General features: G+C 47.4%; 1 protein-coding gene across 4 annotated transcripts; it reads left to right on the top strand.

The window, feature by feature from the left end:
• Nucleotides 1–4353: 4353 nt before the first annotated feature.
• Nucleotides 4354–16615, top strand: SLC6A20 (solute carrier family 6 member 20). Of its 4 annotated transcripts, none has more exons than XM_050708877.1 (11): nt 4354–4474; nt 7285–7425; nt 8014–8105; nt 8831–9058; nt 10335–10445; nt 10832–11133; nt 11995–12157; nt 12344–12548; nt 13600–13759; nt 14286–14451; nt 15399–16615. In XM_050708877.1, exons 1-11 carry the CDS (start codon nt 4354–4356, stop codon nt 15546–15548), a joined length of 1839 nt encoding a protein of 612 aa, XP_050564834.1. In that variant the 3' UTR covers nt 15549–16615. The 4 variants fall into 4 exon arrangements, with proteins under 4 accessions (XP_050564834.1, XP_035405604.1, XP_035405605.1 ...); XM_035549711.2 differs by having other exon boundaries at nt 10892–11133; XM_035549712.2 differs by lacking the exon at nt 10335–10445 and having other exon boundaries at nt 10892–11133.
• The last annotated feature ends 56 nt before the right edge of the window (nt 16616–16671 follow it).

Genomic DNA, 16671 nt, shown 5'->3' on the forward strand with positions numbered 1-16671 from the left:
TTTCTGTGCTTTGCTTGCAAACTGAAGAGCATTTCCTACAGGAATGTAATGTAGGCAGCTCAGCTTTGCTGGTATTGACTGTGACAGCCAACCAACAAACCTGTGCTGCAGCCATGACCTGAGCGCAGCAGTTGGTCGTTAATAGACGAGCCAGCAGTGCTGCATGCTGCCTTCCTTATGAGACAGCATATTACCCAACCTTCTTTAGCTGTTCATAAAGTACTCCTTAATGTTTTTTTTCTTGTGGATAATAGCCATTCTTTCAATGTCATAAAATGAATGCTAATACGTAAACCATAATCTGCAACTGCTCCTCTTTCATTTGATAGTCTGATGTCAGGACAGCTGCAGTTTGGACATTTCCCACATACTTGATTTTGGGAAAAGCACAGTCATCTTTTTTTTTTTTTTTTTTTTTTTTTTTTTAAATCCAGCCAAAAAGTTCTTGAGATTCCTTGGTTTGATTTCCACCTTCTGGCATTCTCAAGGACAGCTCTTGTTTTCTGTATGGTAGCAAAGGCTGTCAAACCAGGCAAATGGTTCTTTCTGCCCCAGGAAATGAACATGAATCATCTTGGGGTGTAAGGTGGCTGAATGGATCGAGCTCAAAAAAATTGAAGCTGTTCAAGGAGTGCAAGCCTTTTAAAACACACTAAAAATCATTTAATGTCATTTCAGGACAGGTTTGCGTGTGAGCAGGTAGGAAATATTTAGGGCAATTTAGTTTTTCAGAGGATGGGTCTGAGGGTTGGGTGAAGTAGGTGCAGTTCTCTGAAGCAGAACTGCATTGAGTACATCTTGGAGGGAATACCCTAAAAATAAACAGAGTCTAGAAATGATATCAGTGATGCTAGAGAAAAGCCAGGAAAGAGAAAAGAAGGACTCAGGCATATTTTCTTGGGTATAAGGCCTCCATAAAGATGCTTTATATTATTGATCTCTGGAGATTGAGGTAGTGCAAAATGGTTTCAGGGTGATTAATGGGGTGGGTGTAAGAGTTCAGAGTACTGACCTCAAGGGCATCATCTCCAGTTTGGAAGCAAGCAGCAATAAGTAGTGATAAGCAGGACGAATAATTGCAGTCCGGCAATCCTAATAACTGCTTAGGGAAATAACCGTACCCTCCAGCTACACCTGGAGCAATCAACCAGTGGTGTCATGGCCTATGAGCTGTCAAAGATCTGGAAATCCAGCTGGATTCTTCTTCTCTCATGAAGTGAAGAAACAACAGCATGTGCTACATACATGGGAGCTGCCATCTCGTCTGTATAGCTGCTTTCTTTGACAGCATCACCATCAACGACGGATACCATTTGCTGAGACTCCTCTAACGCTTCCCTTTGCTCATCATCTAACATGCTAGCAGCCAGCACGTTTCCACGGGGAAGGCAGCACCTCCAGGACTGGCAGGTACTGAACACCAGGTACGGCCCCTGCTGACACTTCGTTCCCACTCCCACATCTGGCTGACAAAGGTAAACCCTCTTGTCATGGGCTTTTTTTTTAAATCTAGGGGACATAGTCCTAAATGTTGGTTGGAGCTTAATACCATACAGGCTACCAGGTGGAATTATCTATGAGATACCAGGCTTCTTCCACTGCTGTTTATTACTCCCCCTTCCCTTATTTCCATCTCTTTCAGTACTAAAATAAAATAAGGCTTCTCTCTACCCATGAATCATAGGCCCCAACCTGTTGCTGGGACCCAGACTCCCTTTCTGTCTGCATTTGAAATAGCTGGGAGGGTGCTTGGCTTCTTACTGTACTGACATCAAGAGACAAAAGCCAAGGATTTTCAATTGGTTCCTTCAACTAAGTAATTCCAGTTTTGCTTCAGTGAGAAATGGGATTCTCTGCTTTGTTTAGCACCTTCTGATTAGGTTTACAGGCGGCAGCTCTCATGCCATCCCTGGCCTGCTCTGGGGATGAACCCCTACTGTTTTTCACCCATTCCCCCAGACCACACACTCTTGAATTTGTGATATACAGGGCAAAAAAAGTTCTTACTAATCATCCTTTAACATGACCAATGAAATGATCAACATCTCTTGCTTATCTGTTAAAGACTTATCTCTGTTCCTCCAGATAAAGCAAAAGTCCTCACCCATCCTAAAGGAAGGAAACCTACTGAAGATAAAATCTTGACTGTCATCAGAAATAGCATCTTGATTTTCTGAGGAATGTGTGGGAAATCTTAGAGCAAGAACCCGAGCTGTTTGTGAGACTGGCATTTATGAGAGAGGCAATGATTCATTTCATTGCATCTGAACTTCCTGATCTGGCCTGACCTGAGCTGAGGATGGCACACCTCTGCGCCTGCACAGCCTCCCACGTCCATTAGTAAGCTAGTTTGAAATGTAATGGGAAGGAGGTACAGAGCCAAGGAAATGTTTAACTTGATTATGCTCATCAGTAGCTGTAATCTATTCACACAGAAGCATCCCAAGTGCTAGTGATGTGCTATTTTTAAGGCTCTCCTTCCTGTGTGTTATTGAAGGCTGTCAGTTATTTACAAGCATCGTTTGTAATAAATCCCACAGGCAGCGAGGGACATTTAATTTTTTAATAATTCGCAACAGTTTTCTTGATGTGGGATAGTTAACCATACCTGGAGCTTCTCAGTGCGTCCTTCGGTTTAGTAGCTTTTGGCCCTAAAATTGTCTCAGATTTTTCCTTCCGGCAGACTTCAGTGTTATCCATGTGATGTATTTCCAGGGCTAGCTGGCACACTGCAATTCTGTGGGCAAGACAGGAACAGTAAGAGTGCTGCAGAAGCACGAGCTTCCTCAAAAACTGTACGTCTGACAAACCCTGACATTATCCAGTGACCATACTGGCTTCATTTATGTGAGATGCATAAACCTGTTGCAGTCATCTTTTGTGGCATCCAAACAAGGGTCTCCCTCTGTCCCACTTTGTGACCTGGCTACCACCTGTGGCTGGTCAGCAAGTCACAGAGGCAGGCAACCATCTACACCGAGCCTGGTGGGCTGGGAGCATTCATGGAGAACCTCTTGGGGAAGCTTCACCTGGGTCTGTTCTGCTGGTTTCGGCAACACTGCTTGACATATCCTGCGGTTTGGGCTTGTGTCCAGATGTCCCGTGGTTGGAGTTCTCCCCCATGTCTGCAGCTGGGCACTCGTCTCCGCTCTGCCAGTGCCCGATGGCTGAAGTGACGTGCACACTGCTGCAGTGAGCAAGCGGCTGGTGCTGGAGGAGGGATGCTGACAGCAGGCAAGTGGGTGTTATTTGTAAAAGGGACCTGAAAGGTGCCCAGTGCTGGCCTGAGAGAAAAAAAAAAAAAAAAAAAAAAAAAAAGAAGCCACAGTTAGACAGGGGAAGGAAGCTGAGTCCTTGGACTTGTTCAGCCCTTTTTTATTGCTGGAGACACTGCTGGTAGCCTCCTTTGCTGGCAGATCTGTCTGCAGTGCTTGAGCTCAAAGTGTACCTTGGCAGGAGCCCAAGCACACAGGGTTCACGTCCAGACCTGGCACCTCAGCATGCTTGCAGACAACCCAGGGACCTCCTCAGTCCTTCTGCCTCCTCAGTGGGCTACGGGCTTTTTCCCAGTGGCCTTTGTATGCTTGAAATCATTCTAAAACAGCAACCCCTCAGAAAAGTTTGTCTGCAGCAGCGGGGTTTGAGCACGAAGGAAGTGAAGAGAGTCTGGGCTATGGCTGAAGTGGTGATCTCAAAGCTGCAGCGGGCTGGGGACTTACATAGGTGACAGAGACTGTTTCAAGGGCACTTCTGGAGTTGGGGAGCATGCTGGGCTGGCTGGGGTGAGCACCAGGGTGGGAGTGATGGATGCCCAAGGATGGACCTGTTTAGGACAACAGACACTTCCAATAAAAGCCAGCTCCAACAACCACTAAAACAAGTCCCAAAGGTGCAGAAACATCTTCCCTTATTATCAAATCCAGGCTGGTTTCCCACTCACATGAACACTGCTCCCAGAGGAGGCAGCCATGTGGGGAACAATTTTTCAGTATCACAAACCAAGCTACAGCCCCACTGTTATTTCCTTTCAGTGACAAGTCAGCACGTGAGCCGATAAAAATCCCCGGATTCACATCCTTCCCAGAAACACCAGTCAAACCCCAAGCAGCTATTCACCCAAAGTACCAATTTTATAGTGCTGTGTGTGTCTATAATCTATTTACCAGCATTCCTCCTTCAGTATGTGCCTGTTAATAAGATTAGTAATTAAAAAGCTTGATAGGAATTGGCAAGCATGCCTCCACCTTTCCCTCCCCTCCGAGCCGGGTTGGCGTGGAGGCCGCAGGGCTGGCAGAGCACCTGCAGGAGCGACGGCAGGACGGCGCTGCTGAAGGCTCTGCCCGCCAGCAGGAAATGGAGAAATCCCGGCCGCTATGGGACAACCCTGTGCAGTTTGTTTTCGCCTGCATTTCTTATGCCGTGGGGCTGGGAAATGTGTGGAGGTTTCCATATTTATGCCAGATGTATGGAGGAGGTAAGGGTGGTTTACGTTTCTTGCTTTCTACTTGTAGGAGAAGCACGGTAAGCTGAAACTCCAAGTGTGTGTTGTCCGTGTTGACCCCCACCAGGATCCAGGGCAGAGCAGGAGGTCAGGTTGTTTTGTCTGTGTGTTTCGGGAGGAAAGTTCTTTGTACTGTGCAGGCAAGAGACATAAAATACAGCTGACTCTGCCTATAAATCTGTGTTTTGTTTTGCATAAGACATTTACCTGGCATTTGCCCCTAGACAGCAGCACTCGTTTCCTAGAAGTACAATGAAGCAGTGGGAAGGCCCGTGTCTTGTAAAAGGGATGGAAGTAGAGCGGAAGATGTAGGTCCGTATGATATTAATTTATTACTTTCTTGCCCCATTGAGCCAGGTGTAGGCATCAGAAGCTGTTTCAGTTCTTTGCAAGTTCACAGATGGGTACTTGAATGTAGTGGGAAGGGGGAGCTGCTTTCACTGATTTGATTTATGGATCTGCTGTAGCATTTCAAGATGCTGTCATTAATGTGTTGTCTTTTATGCAAAGCCTTGCTTTAGGAGGTGATAACTTGGCTGCAAGTCTATCTCGAAACTGGCTAAAACTCCCTAATCAGCAGGAGTTCTGCTGCTAAAACCCCACAGGAAGTTTTGAAAGCAGGGAATAAATTGGTTAGGGCTAAAAAATACAATAATAATAAAATACCTTTGAAAGTCTATCCCTCTCCTAGGTTAAAACTGGAGAAAGGTGATGTCTGTGACATATGGCAGCCACAGATGTTCTTTCTTAGAAATCAAAAGTCAATTAATTAGGTTAGTTGAAAAACAACACTCTTCTAGTGTATAACTACCACTGGTTAACTACCATTTTCTGAAGAATCCTCTCTGTACAAACTTTATAGTCTTTTGCTGTCTTTATAAGACATGCCAGTTTTATACAACTTCTCTCGTGCTGCATCCATTGTCATAGCATCAGACCCATCTCACTCGTGCATTAAGTGACATGATTAATGTCTGCCTTATTTACTTCTGGTCTGTTTCTGACTTTTCTTCCTTTCAGAAAAGAAATACACCAACATGTTTGAGTGCTTTTTGCTTGTTTGGTGCAGTGAACACTGGCTTGTAGCTTGCTTTTAAATGTGCAGGTGGTAGGATTTGGTTTGTGCTGGTTGTTGAAAAGCCAGCTCAGTGCTGGGACCGTATCAGAGCTGCCCTGCAGGATTGGGTCAGAAACAAACAAACAAACAAACAAAAACAGATAATGCCATGGGCAAAACTACAGTAGAAGCTACGTGCTGCTGTGTCTGAAGCTTTCTTAGACATTTCAGAGAGCAGAAGTGATGGAAGGGCTGCGATTCTGGGTATACTTTTCTAAGCAGAGAGTAATTAAACTGCATGTGATGAGTGCACCAACAGCCTCTCTTGGCAGACATCCTGAAGGACAGCAAAACTCAAACTCTTATCAGAATCAATAGTGTAATAATGGTGAAAATTCTCTGAAATGTAACCAAAGCTGGAACATTTGATTAACCAAAGAAAAAGAATAATTAAAAACAAATATTTTCTGAAAAACTTGTTTTTATAAGTGTAGTTTCTCCCGTAGTTTTGTCCCCCCCAGTTACATTTCCCAGTGGATTGGCAGCTCTCCTTATTGTGAGTCTAAAATTCCTGACAGCAGGCTTTGCTTTTCCTAATTATTTGTCACTGCCCTCTTAGAAAATATTGAGAGGCTTTCCAGGGGTCTGCAAAACCCATGCAGACAAAACATTGTTCCAAGAACTTAAGAGCTGGATATGCTAGGCACTGGGGGGATGCCAACTACTGCTTGTTTGGCATCTTCCTTGCAGGGAAGCAGGAGCCAGCCCTGGTATTGCCCAGCAGAGCAATAGAGCCCTTATCACCCATGATACTAGCAGACAAGATATCTGCAGGCTTTATGACCTCCAAAGGCTAATGCTGATCCTACACCAGGATGTCGCAAAACCCTCTTGGTCACCTCCCTTGCAGTTTGGGAAGTTATCTAACAGGCTAACAAAGGGCTTGTTAATAAAGACAGAGCTGGGAGGTAGGAAATTAATTCCCAGAATAAACCGGATTATTGCGCTGTGTTTATTTCCAGTTCTTTGCCTCGGCCACCGCCAGAGCCCATTCCTCTGTGCCACTGCGCCAAGCCCATTGCGAAGAATGTTAATGCCACAGATTAAATCCTAAATAAGAGATATTTACGTAAATATTTTTGGCTCATTGTAAAAAGGGAACCAGGAAAGGCTTCGTGAAAAAAAAATCGGGTTTTTGACTCAGTCAGCAGCCTTTTTAGAAATCAAAGGGGAGGATTTTTTTCTTCTCAGCAGAAATTCAAGCTGAGGTGCATCCTGCCTCTTCATCCTCTCTCCCTCACCTCCTGCCAGGCTTCAATAAGTTACTTAAAACTCTCCATTCCGCATGGATGTTCCTGTTGCTTTTCTATCCACCGCAGAACACTGCACATGAAGTCCATCTCTCCCTTGCCCTCTTTCTCTCATTACCTTTCAAAAGGCCGGGCTGGTGCTTCGTTACCCGTTAACAATTCCAACCTGCACATTGCTCCAGCTGCTGGTGACATGCGATTTAACAACAGAAGTCCCAGCCATGCCAAATGCCCATGGAAAATTCCCAGTCCAAGACAGGACACCGCTTGAAGTCCCCTGAAATATCCCTCAGGGCTGTGCCGGTATGGGAGCCCTCCAGCCAGCAACCACCACCAAGGGCAATTTGGCCATTCATTGGGCAATAAGGTGTTTGCAGGCTGCTGGTCTGCTGGACACTGTCTGCTTTCCCTTGCAGGTGGCTTTTTGATTCCGTATTTCATCATGCTGATCGTGGAGGGGATGCCGCTGCTCTACCTGGAGCTGGCAGTGGGGCAGCGCATGCGCCAGGGGAGCATTGGTGCCTGGAAAATAATAAGCCCCTACCTCTGCGGGGTTGGTACGTTCTCTGTTTATATCTTATTTATTTATTTATTTCAGTACATGAGGAGCACGAATGATTTTGAGTGGAGAGCTTTCTCTTTCAGAGAAGGAAGCAGGCAGGAGGTGAGGTTCCACCATGCTGCGCAAAGCAGCCTCCCAGGCACATAGTGCCAGCCTGGCATCTTCCCTCTCCCTTGCCAGGCACTGGGGCCAGACCATGCTCGTGCATAGCGGCCTGAGCCCCACTGGCTTGAGGCAGGCTGCCAAAACAGTCGCCTGAAGGGCAGGGCCAAACCCAGCTCCAGGCCGCCCGTACTGGGTGCTGACCCCACCAGTACGGGGCCTTGGCTTCTCCGCCATGGCCTCAGGTTTACCAGCGCCCAGTCCTTGCAGCTTTATTAAGTCATTAAATCACCCTGATGGCCCAAATTAACGTGCTTACATGCACATTTTGTTGTAAAAATAAATTGAATGTTCACCCGCCAGGGTGACTAGAGGGTAAAGCTCAGTTCAGGCCAGCCCTGTCAGGAGGAGGGAGGATACCATCATGCCAGGGCTGGTTTCTGGGTTTTGCCGCTGACCACACACTCCCTCTCACCCACAGGCGTTGCCAGCGTGGTCGTCTCCTTCTTCCTCTCCATGTACTACAATGTGATCAACGCCTGGGCCTTCTGGTACCTCTTCCACTCCTTCCAGGTGTGTGGGCACCCAGCAGAGTGCCTCGGCCCCATGGAGGGACCCAGGTGGTTTGCATCGGTGCTCGACATTGTCCAGAGCCATCATCAACCCAAGGGGGGCACAAGCTCCAGAAACCCTCCTGGGTCTTTTCTGGGGAAAAATGTGAGACAGCTGTGCGACCAGGGGCTTTGGAGCATCTTCTCCTCATCACAAAACATGGGTCGAGGCCAGCCCTGCTACGCATTGCTTGCATGTGGCTCAGCAGCCACTGTGGGCTGCTGCCTGGGGTGGGGTGGATCTGTCCAAAGGCAGGGGAGAGGGTCATAGTTCAGTCCTCAGGGAGAGGGTCGTCCCCAAGGGACAGGGTTGGTTCCAAGGGAGGGGGTTGGAGAGAGTCACTCCTTGGGTTGAGGATAAACTCTAAGGGAGATGATCATCCTGAAGGGATAGGGTTGGCTCCAGAACAGGATGTCAGTCCTTGGGGAGAGGATTGAACCTAGGAGATACGGTTGGCTCCAGAAGAGATGGACAGAGAGGGTTGTTCACAGGGATAGGGTTGTCCCTTAGGGAGAGGGTCATCCCCAGAGGAGAGGGGCAGTCCTTGGAGAGTGAGTTGTCCCCAGGAGTCACTACCGAGGGAGACAGTCAGCACACGGCGAGGTGGTGCAACATGGGGACAAGCCAGCCCCAGGGGGAGAGCCTCCCTCACCTCCATTTCCCCCACCATCCTCCCTCCCTCACAGGACCCACTGCCATGGGCCACCTGCCCCCTGAACAGCAACCGCACGGGGTATGAGGAGGAATGTGAGAAGACGTCGTCCACCCAGTACTTCTGGTACCGGCAGACCCTGAACATCTCCCCCTCGCTGGAGGTCAGCGGGGCCGTGCAGTGGGAGCAGGCACTGTGCCTGACGCTGGCCTGGCTGGTGGTCTACCTCTGCATCCTCCGCGGCACTGAGTCCACCGGCAAGGTGAGAAGTAGTTGCAGATCCTGGTGATGCTGATCTTGTCAGGAGAGACCTATTCCTTGGGCTTTGCAAGAGAAAAAAAATGACTACTGGGTAGTTTTGATTTCTTTTTATTCTCAACAGAAGTTATGAGGAGGGGGGGAAAGAAATGTCCCGGCTGAGCCTTCACTAAGAACAGAGCTGAGGGCTGTAATCCACAAATCGTATTAGACAAACACAGAAACCCAAGAGACTGCAAACTAAGTCACCTTTTAAACTTGCTGCAGCTGGGTTTGTGGGCAAAGAAAAAATAAAATAGGCAAAGTGCACTGAAAGTGCAAAGCAAAGGCAGGGGTTCCTCAGAGAGAGTGAGGGCAGACCCAGTGCATCTGCAGCAACAGAACAGAAGAAAGGTTTGTGTGGCGAGCACAGGGCTGTCTTGCTGAGGAACTCAAAGCCAATGTACTTTAAGCCCTATTACAAAGAAAGACAGACACCTGGAGGTACAGACATGTAGCTTCTGGGAGGAGTTGCCCTGCACCCAAATGCAGTGTTGTTGGGCTCCTTCCCCATTAGGACTCCAACATCAGAAGGGGTTGGTGCTGCACATGTTGAGCTCATCCCCGTGTACTGGTCTCTTCCCAGGAGTTTGTTTTCCCAAGAAATGTGTATTGTGAATTAATTTTTACACTTGTTTTTAGCTGATTCATTGGGATGTACACAAAGACAGGTTGGTTGGCTTCTCCCATTTTTGCACTTGGCTCTTTCTAAGGTGGTGATTTAAGATTTAGAATTTAGATTCAGGGTGTCTTGGAAGACAACTGAAAGATTTCTTTTACTTAAAAAGAAATCTGAGTTATATAAAGCTACAGTCTTTTTTCACCTCTGAATTAAGATATTGTTATTCCACTTTGATTTGACCTTTTATGAAGTCTGCTGTCCTTCCTCTTAGAGAAGATGTTGACCTTTGACTTGTCAAAGAGGTGCAAACCAATGTTATTCCACTAAATGCAGCAGAACTGAGTTTGTAAAAGCTGCAAATATTTTAAATTTTTTTTTCCAGTCAATGAGAAGACCCTCAGGACAGTAGCATGGGTCTTCATTAATAATAAATACCTATTTCCCTAAGATCTAATTCTTAAGTTAGATTTATCTGAAAATATTTGTTTAAAGGTTAGTACAAGATAACAAATAATACACTAATGATAATGTTTTATGTACATTAAGTGAGAAAGAGCTAATCTGTTACGGGCAGTCTTGTGTGTTCTTTAGACCAGTGTGTTGCCCCTCCTTCTTGCAGGTTGTCTATGTCACGGCCTCCTTGCCGTACTGCGTTCTCATCATATACCTCATCAGGGGGTTAACACTTCACGGTGCTGTCAATGGGCTTATTTACATGTTTACACCAAAGGTATGGAAAAACTGCACTGAATTTTTAACAAAACATAATTAGTGACTGAATGTATAGGTTTTCAAGAGGTGGCAATGATACTTCTCTTCATATTAAATTTTTGTGGCAGTAGCTTGGGTCAGACATCTGAAAACCCCCAGCTGTAAGCTGCTGGAAGTTCTTCTGCCACATTACCATGGGCTTCTTGTGTTCACCTGCAGTGAAGGACGTGCCCTGTAACATATCTTGCAGTATGTTACCTCCAAACTGAGTGCTAACCCTGCCAAAAAAAATGTCCGTGAGCTAAAATGGGTGTGCAAAGGGACCCAACCCATCTCCCTTCATTCCTGGGTGTAGGGGACCTCATTGCCATCACTTTCCCTGTCCTTTTTCCTGCAGGCTCAGAGGGGCAGTGCTGGGCACTGAGTGCAGCTTCACAGCCCTGTCCTCCCTGTCTGGTTTTGCAGCTGGAGCAGCTGTCGAACCCCAAAACATGGATCAGTGCCGCCACGCAGATCTTCTTTTCGCTGGGCCTGGGCTTTGGCAGCCTCATCGCTTTTGCCAGCTACAATGAGCCGAGCAACAACTGTGAGCGCCATGCCATCATTGTCTCCCTCATCAACAGCGCCACGTCCATATTTGCCAGCATCGTGACTTTCTCCATCTATGGCTTCAAGGCAACGTTTAACTACGAAAGCTGTATAAACAAGTAAGAGCTGTGTATTTTCCTTGTTTGCTACTGCAAGCTATTCTTGGGGAAATAACAGAAGGGGAGGTAAATAAATAACAGCATGCAGTGCTGGCCAGAGACCAGACTTGATACTGCTCTAATAAAGGTAATAGTGCTATTTAAAGTGATGAAGGATGAGATGAAAGGTCAGAGCTGGATTGCCTTTTGACACCTGGGTGCTGGCTCACGGCACAGGCTGGCTGAAGAGAATGGGTTTTCCTGGGCAGGGTCACAGCAGTGCTTTCCTGTGTGCCCTGCTCTGTGGGCTTCAGGACGATGGAGGTGGTGATTAGCAAAATGCAGCAATGCTCTGACTCCCCCTTTAAGGCCAATCCCTGCGCCAGGGGCTCAGCATCCTCGGTGGGGATGTTCTGGAGGCACTCAGCACCCTGCAGGGTCATGCTCCGAGGCAGCAGTCCCTGGCACAGGGCCTGCAGCAGTTACACTTTTACTCGTGTTTTTATAGCTTTCTATCTATCTGCGGATCGGAGAGGAAGCCAAGCTGCTAGTCCCCATGTGTTGCCAAAAGGCTTGTTAAGCTGGGGGTGCGTGTGGAAGTGGGACCAGAGGGCAAAGGGGAAGGGACACCAGCCAGCGCTGGCCCGTGCCCAGAATCCCGGGTGCCCTGGCCGATGGCAATGGGGACAGGGAGTAAAAACAGCATAAGTGCTATGCCTTGGCCTCCGGGGTGGTCTGAACCCCTGTGTGAGGTTGGGCTTTCCCTGGGCAACGCTTGCCCACCCACTGCTTTCAGCACTGCCATCATGCTCCCCTTTCCATCACTTGGCCCTGGTGGCTCCAACCAGCCAACAGAAACTAAATCCCCATCGTCCGCCCCAGGGTGATCCTGCTGCTGCTGAATGCTTTTGACCTGGAGGAAGGCTCCTTAACAGCAGACAACCTCAACGAGATGAAAGACTACCTCATGGCCACCCACCCGCAGGAATATGCCCAATTACTGCCGCAGCTTAAAAACTGCAGCTTGGAAGCTGAGTTAGACACGGTAAGGGGCTGCTTTGCGCTGGTGTCTGGGCTCTGGTCCCCCTTAACGTCCTGTACCCCTGGGTCCTGAAAAGGGACTGAAATTGGCAGGAATTTTAATGCCCCCCATTGAAATGCTGCCTTCCTATAAGCCCATAGGGTGATAGAGCTGACCCCAACTCATTCAGTCTCTCGTTCTCGCCATCAGGCTGTCCAGGGAACAGGGTTAGCATTTATTGTCTACTCTGAAGCAATCAAAAACATGGAGGTGTCTCAGCTGTACTCCGTGCTCTACTTTGTCATGCTTTTGATGCTGGGCATCGGCAGCATGCTGGGAAACACCGCCGCCATCCTCACGCCCCTGACCGACAGCAAGGTCATCGCCACCCGCTTCCCCAAGGAGGTCATCTCGGGTAAGTGCCCACCCCACAGCAGCAGAGGTCTCATAGGGAGAGAGCATGTGTGCAAAAGCTTTGGCGTCCCACAGCCTTTGAGGGTCCCTCTGTTCTTGAGGGGGGCAGGGAGTATCAAGTATACTGCCAGAAGGGCCTGCCTGCACTTGGGAAATACCTAGCAATTTCCACTGAGAGACCTCAAAGTACCAAGACAGTTGTGGCTGTGCACCTGTGGGCTTTCCAACACGCACCGTTCGGCTGGGAATTCAGACCGGTGCCTACAGAACAGTGGAATTCAAAAGGCCAGGAGAAAAGTCAGGACAGCTGTAGTAAGTGGCTCTGAGTTTTGCATGCACATCACTGGTATCCCAACTGGGAACCAGCTTGTTCTGTGGCCAAAAGTGGCACATGCTCCCATTCAAGCACCAAAGTCAGTTGTCCCACCTTAAAAGCTGTTTTACCACTCTTATCACTGTCCAGATTTCAAAGGGTCCTCCATGCAGACGAGAGTGTGTGGGGGGGAAGCATTTAAAATCCTTGCTCTCATCAGCCAGAGAAAAGGGCATGGACAGTCCAGTAACACACACACACACTCAAAAAATCCCATGCCCTGCAGCCGTAATAGCTGGCACCACAGAGCCCAGCAGGCTGCTGCACGTGCACTTCACAAGGCTGTGGCTATGACCCAGTTTTCTTGACGCCGTTGTGACAACGTGCTGCAATTATGCAGGTCTCAGGAAGCAGAGGTGATCAGTAGTTCAAGGATACACCAGTGTATTCACTAACACACAAACAGGGGCAGTTCTTTGCCAAAGGGCAAAAAAATTATCTTTCTCCTCTGGGTTTTGCAACCCTTACTCTGTGGCACTTTGAGATCTTTATGAGGCGCAAAGGATACCATGTGGCTAGGTGCTGAAATAGGACTTAGTGTGGAACCAAACAATGGGAAAGTAATTCAGCCTTCCTCAATCCCCTGGCAGCGGCAGGCACTCCCCTAAGCATTGCATTTTTTTTTCCCTCGCAGTTTTATTTCCCTGGTGTGCAGGCAGGCTCTGTTCTATCCCCGCAGGTGTCGTGTGTTTCATTAACTGCATCATTGGCCTGATATTCACCATGGAGGCTGGCAATTACTGGTTTGACATCTTCAATGACTACGCAGCCACCCTCTCGCTGCTGCTCATTGTGCTGGTAGAAACCATTGCTGTGTGTTACATCTACGGGCTGAGAAGGTAAAATATCGGCACCGCCTTCTTTCCTCGCCTGACTGCATGAGGGATGGTAACCACAGGCCAAGACTAAAAGTGCCACCCGGGGTTGTTTTTCTCCTAAGCGCTGCTGTCAGCAAGGCATTGGGGGGGGGGGGGGGGGTCACCCTGCCCTGCCAGCCCCTTTTTCCAGGGTCTTGGGTTCAGAGTTATGCAGGGGCTGGGCTGTCAACACTTGCAGCTGAAAGTGTTTCTGCATCAGGAAAGGTTTTAAACAGGAGAGAAAGGTGTTTGCACTCAGGGTATCTGGTGGTAGCTAGAGGAAAGAGCTTTAATATGCTGCCAGATCAGAAAGCAAAAAGTGCACAAATGGCCACCTGCATTGCTATTACCTCTTTGCCCATTGCTCTCCTGGTCAAGCATGCTCTCCCCTTCCTCTGCTTGCATGTATAATTCTGTAGGTGTTTCTAAAGTAACCCAGATCAAGGTGCTGATTGAATGTATGCTCTCAAGAATATGCCTTTTTTTTTCTTTTTTCTTTAAAACACAGATTTGAGAAAGATCTTCACATGATGATTGGACGCAAGCTCAACTGGTATTGGAAAGTTATGTGGGCTTTTGCTAGTCCTTTGCTGATTATAAGCCTATTTATATTTTACCTCACCGACTATATCCTCACGGGAACACTTCAATACCAAGCATGGGATGCCACGCAGGTAGAACAGTTGTTTGTTTATTTATTTATTTTAATTCTTTCAAGGATACAGCCTTCCTTCCTGAAGTGTCCCCTGAAAGCAGCTGGAATCGATGCCTATGCCTTTGTTTCCCAGCAAGGTAGAACAGGGAAAACTTGACCTAGTGGTAGCAATGCCATGGTCCTATAAAACAGACTAAATTCCCTCTAAAACTCCTATAAATTGACCCCTTCAAACAGTAAAATTGTATTTGCGTTGACTGAAGACCAAAATACCTTTTTAAAAACTAGACGTTAAACAGAAAAAATACCTTCAAATTGTAGTGTTTTGGTCAAAATTAGTGGTATTTTAACAAAACTGAGCTGCTGCTGGAATAAATAAGTATCTTTCACAAAACAGTCCCCTGCTGAAAGTTACCACATCCGTTTTTCTTCATGGCCAAAACACGTTTGTAAGAATGCTTAACTGTATTTATCACAAAGGAATTACTATTGGGTAAGTAATTGCTGGCTCCAACCTTTTTGTGGAAATGTTCCTAGTGTGTAGAAACAAATTAAGTACCTCGTTCTCACGTCACCACTAATTTGGGAGCCTGCGAAGGGCCAAGCCTGTTGATCAGGCATCAGCATGAGCCCATGGGCTCCAGGAGCGGGATGAAAAGCCCTGACAGAGGTCAGCGCTGAGCCCTCTCATTAGGAAAAACGAATTGAGCCAAACTCTGCTCTTTACCAAAGCTTGCAGAAATGTTTCCCCCGCTATTTTTCCCTTGCGTAACAGCTACAGCAGCTCTGTTCTTGTTACCAATTTTAAGCTGGTAAAGTTGGGCAAAGGAAAGTGCCAAGGACACCGGTGAGCTGCTGCAGCCCAGGCAGCACGTGGTGCCTCCCCGTGGCGCAGCTTTGTTCGAGGGCGGGCTGACTTCGGGACACCGCAAGGCACAGACCCAACGCTTCTTCTCTCCCTTGCAGGGGCAGCTGGTGACAAAAGACTACCCCGGCTACGCCCTGGCAGTGATAGGACTGCTGGTGGCATCGTCCACCATGTGCATACCCCTGGGGGCACTCGTCACTTTTGTACAGAAGAGGCTGAAGAGGGAAAGAGTCTCAACCGTCGCATGAACGCCAACAGCTGGATTTGGGAAGACCTCACCCGCATCGCCAGCGCCGGGGCGCTTCTGGAAGACAGCAGCAACCATTATCTGTAGCAGCTACTTAGAGATTTGAGGATCTTGGGTGCTATATTTACCAAAAAGCGCTCCCGGGAGGTCCCACAACGGTTCAGAAAACAAGCTCTTCTCTAACAGGATGAAGCTTTAACATGGCCTCTGAAAGAGGGGGAAAAGCAGAACAGCAGCTCACAACATGCTAGCTAGCAGGAATTAACCCGCAGATCGACCCATTATGTACCTTAGGCAATTCCTTTCCTCTCTGCTCTAGCACTGCCTACCTGGAAACATGAGCAACCAGCTAAGCATGTTCCTGGATAAAAGTACTGGCAAATATCCTTACTGGTCCACAAAGCCAACCCTTACGCATGCGTGTGTTTCATCAACAGGTGAAATTGCTGAAGTTTTGTAACGTGAATGTAACAATCCCTTTCCTGCAAGGGAGAAATCAGTACGATGGTGTAACTACGGCCAACACGGCTTCTTCTATATTTGTGTCCAGCAAAGCAGTTTATATATGAGCTGCAGAAGTTCTCATCTCCAGAAGTAAACTTCCACTTCCAGTATGCAATTCTGCCCTGTGCTGTACTTGGAATTTGCTAGGGATGCACTCACTATAGGTACACTAAAAAACCCTGTGATAAAGCTCCTTTACAAGCCCCACCCAAGCAGAAGTATGCCGTGTAATTAGCTTTGACAAAGTTCATATCCAATATACTTTAATTTTAATCGTGACAAGCAACAATGCAGCAGCTCCATAGAACTGTTTCATTTGCCTATGCGAATGTTTTATAAAGTACCATGTTTAAAATTTAAGCTTCATGTTGCAGAAAACAGTAAAAATTTTATCTATGAACTTTTAAAGAGGTCACTGAAGAACAACGTAAGAGAAACACTCATGGGAAACAGGTTCTTAATATAGCGTCTTAATTACATAACCATTAGAAGATAGCAAGAGCCTTGTAAAAGAGGGATTCGTTTCAAACATTCCCAAAGTACACCAACACAAGCATTTCTCTACGGGGCAAAGAGCAAGAGGTAATTTTACAGCCTTAAGGGTGGATAAAATCTTGAAA

This window comes from Cygnus atratus, chromosome 2 (genome assembly GCF_013377495.2).
Source record: "Cygnus atratus isolate AKBS03 ecotype Queensland, Australia chromosome 2, CAtr_DNAZoo_HiC_assembly, whole genome shotgun sequence".
NCBI classification, from domain to species: domain Eukaryota; kingdom Metazoa; phylum Chordata; class Aves; order Anseriformes; family Anatidae; genus Cygnus; species Cygnus atratus.

Bases quoted from the DNA above. Each gene is read 5' to 3' on its own strand.
- SLC6A20 (XM_050708877.1), top strand. From the start codon at position 4,354: ATGGAGAAATCCCGGCCGCTATGGGACAACCCTGTGCAGTTTGTTTTC. The intron at 7,426-8,013 runs GTACGTTCTCTG...TCTCACCCACAG, and splicing joins CCCCTACCTCTGCGGGGTTG to GCGTTGCCAGCGTGGTCGTC. The intron at 14,452-15,398 runs GTAGAACAGTTG...TCTCCCTTGCAG, and splicing joins AAGCATGGGATGCCACGCAG to GGGCAGCTGGTGACAAAAGA.